Consider the following 5685-nt stretch of genomic DNA (forward strand, 5'->3'; position numbering starts at 1 on the left):
CTCTAGCTCCATGTACACTCCCCCTCTGCACAGCAGTGGCCACCAACAAGCTTGAGAGCAGGGGAGAGTTGCTGCCTGGAGGGAAATTTGTTGACAATCCAAACGTAAATTCACTGGGGTAACCGAGCAAGAATAAATTAAATCCACTATCAAACCTGTTTAGAAGGGGGAAAATAGAAAGGCTGTGTCCAGTAGCAGGATGCCAAACCCTGTAGTACCTGCAGGTGCTTTGGGAGGTGGAGGGATGAGCTGCTCCACACCCAGGTCATCTCAGCCACTGTGGGAACGTTCCTGCTACATTTTCCAAGTACTTTCTCCAGGCTGGTTTGTTGTACTTAAGGCAATGAAATATTCTTGTTTGGAGGCTTTAATGCCTTTTAAAAGATCTCACATTTAGGAAGCTTCCCCTGCTGCTTTCTGTTGCTGTTCCTTCTGCCACACCTCAGATTTTCTGGCTCCCTTTGCAAGGAGATGGTTAAACCCCCCAAAAGATTGACAAAACAGTTTTCAATAAAAGGTTTTAAAAACAACCCAGCCTTTCACATCAGAAATCTTCTAAAGCCAACTTATTAAAGCTCTTTATTAGCCTCAATCAACTTCACTCAGCACCAGCTCCCCCTGTGCCATCTCCTTCCCAGCCCTTACAAACGATGGGCTCACTCTGTAAATTGTGAATTTAACTTGAGCTCCATTTCATCTCCACGAACTGCAGGATAAGGAGCCATTTCCCAGGAATTATAGCCAGCAATATTAGTCCCTGGGTATGGCATTACCATATCTGGGATGATTTAGGGACAGTGAAATCCCTGTGCCATCAAGCTGGGTGATTCTTCTGACACAAATGATCCTGAAACTCGGTATCTGCTGGATGCACTCACTGAATTTAGGCCATTTTCCTTCCTTTTCCTCCCCACCCGTGGAAGGGCTCAGGGACAGGAGGAGGATGCTGTCCCTTTTTCCAAATAATCTAAATAATAAAATAATATAGACTAAAATAATCTTTTAGTTTGCAGCCCTATCACTCCAGGCCCTTGTAAACATCTCTCTCCATCTTTCTTGAAGGCTCCCTTCACTGGAAGGCCACTGTCTTTTCAGCTGGGAAATGACTGCACGTTGCTGCACAGCACCGGTGCCCTCCAACAGGAAGAACTGTCGGGGTTTTCATGTTTATTTCCATCAAACTGGTGGTCTCCAGTTTCCAAAAACTCGCCCAAACAGGACAGAAACCTGTGCTGATGCAGAGCCCACCCAGCAGACCAGCCCGTTGACTGCACCAGGCAGCACAAATCCCATTCCCAGCAGATACACAGAGGCCATTTTCCATGTAAAATGATTACAATTTAACAGAAAAAAAACCCTTCCTTTTTAGCTTCAGGCATTTCTGGCAGGCAGCAATGCAGATTTGTGGTGCCTCTAAACCACTAACCATGCCCAGGCTGCAGCACAGAGCTCCTCAGCTTTAATTTACACAACTAATTAGTTGGATTTACTGGCTTTAGCATCCCTCGCCCTCTATTTGCTTAAGGAGAAATAGATGAGCCCTGCGAGTTGAGTCAAGCCCAACAGGCCAATAATTCCAGCGCAGGGCACATCCAGTGGGAAGCACCTCGGATGTAGTGAGAGGTTGGAATCTCAGCACTAAAAATATCCATCATTCTCTGCGGAGAAGAGACAGAGCCCTCACCAAGTCATGGCACAGATCACCCCTTAAATATATATATAAAACTCCTTTATAACAGCTTTTATGTGGGGATGTTTGGATCAGCACCACGTGGATTCCAGACCAGGATAAAGGAAAATACAAGAACATTCCTCTTGGCAACTTGGCCAGCAGCAACCCCTTCAGAACCCAGTTCCTTTGGAATTCTCCTTGTAGATGCCCAGCAAGGTAAAACTCTACAAAAGCAAGGTAGGCCATTTCAAACTTGCAGATTTAAGAACGTAATTATTATTTTGATGTAATTACATTATTGGGTGAAATCCCAGTTTCACCACCCAGGCTGTGCCCAAGTCCCAGACCATTCCAACAGCTTCAAGACTCACCTCCTCTGGTACTTGGAAATTTGGGATTCGTTGGGAAATCCCAAGTTCACACCTCCCACCATCCCTATGACGGGAACAAGGCACAGCGAACCAGAGAGAGGTCACAGAACCCCAACAGCCATTCTGGTCACTCCTGGGATTGCTTCCCACTTTTCCCAACACCTCAACCCCACACAGGGCTCCTCCCAAGCTGCATCTCCTGAAGAACACCCTGGACAACCACCAACCTCCTCTCCCTGCTCCCACTGCTGGGAAGCCACGGCCTTCCAGCAGCCACATCCCACTGGCCAGGAGCTGTTCCTAAGCTGCTGCTTCTGGGTGGGGTTTATTGAAGATTATTAAACAGGATTATTCATCGTTATTTCTATCTGCCAGGGCCAATGTGACACACCAGCTACGGAAACACAAGATGGAGCAGTTCACACCAGCACATCTCACTGTTCTCTGGAGCTGCAGCCGCTCCAGAGCACTTCCCAGCGCTCCTCTGACACAAAAAGAATCTCTGGATGTGGAACTCTTGCCCTGCTCGTTTTCACTGGACTCCCTCTGAAATCAGCACAGGTTGAAACAGGTCACTGAACTTAATCACTGAAATCCCAGGGAAGGCCAAGCAGAGACAGAGAAAATATTCCAATCTGACAGTCACTGAAGGAGACGTTTACACAGGGGGTTTGGGTTTGGCTCTGCCCTGGAGTCTTAAGTAGCAACTATAAAAATGGTGCATTTTTACTCAACAAATCTCATCTCCTGCTTAGTCACTACCACAGCCAGGTCTGGATTCGATTAGCAGGAGCAACAATATTCAGATTTAAGTGCAGAAATGTAACACATCATCAGTTTTATGGAGCCAGTTCTGGTTTCACTCCCAAGAAAAGCTCACCAGAATTTGCTTTTCTCTGCAGCGACTGCAAGATCACTGTATTCCTGTTTTATACAGCACCATTTTTGTGGACAACAAAGAGGATAATTTATCTCAGTAGATTCACTTACATGCTTTGGGCCTTCCCAGTAAACCGAGTTTCAAGATATCCTGCAGCAACCTAGTTTTTAGTTAAGGAAACCTTGCTTTTAGGGAAGGAAATCCCCACTTTGCAGTCGTAAATTAAGACTGAATTAGTTGTCTAAATGAAAAAATTAAACACAGGCATGCACACAGCGAGTTCTTAAATGACCTGAGATGAAATAAAGGCAAGAGAAATCAGAAAGCATTAAGAACAGTCCAAGCCAAACCGTATCCAGCTTTATTAAAGGTACTTTTCATGAACAATCATGGTAATTTAGGCAGGACATGGGCTACAATCTGCAACATTTTACAACAACTGTTGAACTCCCCTCCCTTTTGTGGACTAGTGAAACGGAAAAGTTGCTATGGAACCGTAGGAATCTTCAGCTCACACTTGTTAAGAGGGAAAACTTTAGAGTGAGGGTGGACACGTTCACACCAGCGCGTTGTTTGACAACTCTGCACAAACCGACCCTGACTTTTTACAGGAGAACAAGACTTAAAAGCAGGTTTCTGTATCTGAAGATCCACAATAGAAAAGAGGAAGTGCAGCTCCCGTTTTCGAGCCAGTATATCCCAAATTAAGACACCAGAAATCCGGGTCACCTGACAAGGGATTGAGTGTGGCACGTCCCAAAAATGCCGGGATTTGGAGTGACAGGTAAAAAGGGAGGCACCAGAGGGAAACTGGTGGCATTAGGTTTTGGAGTAGGCAACGGCATCTTGGGAGCTCTGATGTTCACCTGGACTCGACCGACACGCAGCATCAGGAATCCCTTCCTCATATCCCTTCAGGAAGGGCCCTTCTTCCAAAAACTGGGGGACTGGAAAAAGCTTTTCTTATTAAAATTTAGGTTTTGAGAAATAGACTAAATGACATTTGCCCCCACTGTGTCCCCCCCCCACACCCCTCCCCCCCCTCCCCCCCAAAACACAACAACGAAGCGGTCTGTGTGCTAACAACATAGCTTAAAAAAAAGTAAACCAAAATTCTGCATTGTTATAAAACTTGATAAAAAATAGTATTTCAAACTGTACAGTCACCAGAAGTACACAGTTATCAAAAATTCACACGTTTTTACTTGGCTTCACCAGCACCTTCGGCTTTCTGTGCCTGGAAAGAAAAAAGGGGGAACCAAGTCAACACATAAAACAAATGGAAACTCATTTTTCTAAGTAACAAATCCCTGAGCAGAACAAGCATTCTCCAGACTGCGGTGCTCTGATTTTTAATAAAATTACAAAATTTTTAATAAAACTAAGTCTAGCATTTGAGGCACCGTAAAAGACAACTTAAAGTTGCTTTATGGGCACAAACTTTACAGAGTAACAGTAACTGGCAACGGCACCTGGAAAACAGATAACTTTAACTCTTTACCAACACCTGCCACCTCTGGGGATGTGTCTTTAGGTGTCATGAGCAACGGGAATAAATAAGCAACAGTTCCTCTTTGTTAGCACAAGCCAAGACCTGTCCCTGTTTGAGAGGGAGAGGAATAAATCCTGATGTAAGACAGGGTGATACCTGGTCTGTTTTGGCATCTCCGTTTTCTGCAGGGTTGTTTCCCTCCTTGCCAGCATCAGCTTTTCCCTTCTTCCCCTTGGGCACCTTCTCGCTCTTCTGTAAAGGCAAGGCGGTATTTTTGCTGTCAGTGACCCACAGCTGGGTGTTGGCCCCAAGGAACACAGCACAGCTCTGGCTGTGTGTTTAAGGCACTGACAACCACTGTGAAGAGTCTTCACTTGGGTATTTTTAACACAAATTTGGTAAAATCTGGGAGTTTCCAGTGCCATGTCATGAAGTGACAACACAGGCAAGTGTAGTCAAAGGTTTATTAGTTGTTACCAATCAAAGGTAAACCTCACAACCCATTCAGCTCTCAGAGCAGGAGGGACACAACTCACCTTTGGAGCTGCCTTTTTAGGTTTGGGCTCTGGCTTTGGAGGAGCAGGTTTCTGCAAGGGAGAGAAAACCTTGTGTTAGACAATCATGGAATGGTTTGGGCTGGGAGGGACCTTAAAGCTCATCTTGTTCCACCCTCCTGCCATGGGCAGGGACACCTTCCACTGGCCCAGGCCGTTCCAAGCCCCGTCCAACCTGGCCTTGGACACTTCCAGGGATCCAGGGGCAGCCACAGCTTCTCTTGGCAACCTGTGCCAGGGCCTCCCCACCCTTCCCAATATCCCATCTAACCCTGCTTCAGTTTAAGGCCATTCCCCCTCGCTTTATCACTACATGTCCTTGTGACTAGTCCCGCTCCAGGGACTTTTCTTAAAATAACTTATTTCACATTATTTACTGAAATTATTTTAAAGAGAAACAAACTGCACTTAAAAGACATTCAGCCCAAACAGCTCAGTTTTAGGAAGGCAAGCCAAAACATTTGAAATCGAAGCAGTTACTTGATTTGTCAATTATTTTACCACTCCCATAACACCACACAATGGGGCAGTTCCTTAAGCCAGTAACTTACTCCCAACTAACAACATGTCTCCAGAGCACCTACAGCTATTGACACTTACCACACCTAATGCTCAATTGTAAAAATACCAAGTGTTGTGACATCTCTGCCCAGCAAGAGGGTACTCACAGCAGATAACCTCGCTGATCTCCGTTGTGGCTGTTGAAAGAGGAAAAT

The 5685-nt window shown here is 45.5% G+C and overlaps 1 protein-coding gene across 1 annotated transcript; it reads right to left on the reverse strand.

The window, feature by feature from the left end:
* Positions 1–3256: 3256 nt before the first annotated feature.
* On the reverse strand, positions 3257–5682 carry HMGN2 (high mobility group nucleosomal binding domain 2; the record flags this gene model as incomplete). The annotated part of the gene is made up of 4 exons (XM_027903910.1): positions 3257–4160; positions 4572–4667; positions 4952–5002; positions 5638–5682. Coding segments are annotated over 4 exons (228 nt in total), but the record flags the coding sequence as incomplete, so codon positions are not given.
* Between the last annotated feature and the right edge of the window lie 3 nt (positions 5683–5685).

The sequence above is a fragment of the Empidonax traillii genome, unplaced genomic scaffold (genome assembly GCF_003031625.1).
Source record: "Empidonax traillii isolate 1590-97213 ecotype Southwest subspecies unplaced genomic scaffold, ASM303162v1 scaffold1000:size392382, whole genome shotgun sequence".
NCBI lineage: Eukaryota > Metazoa > Chordata > Aves > Passeriformes > Tyrannidae > Empidonax > Empidonax traillii.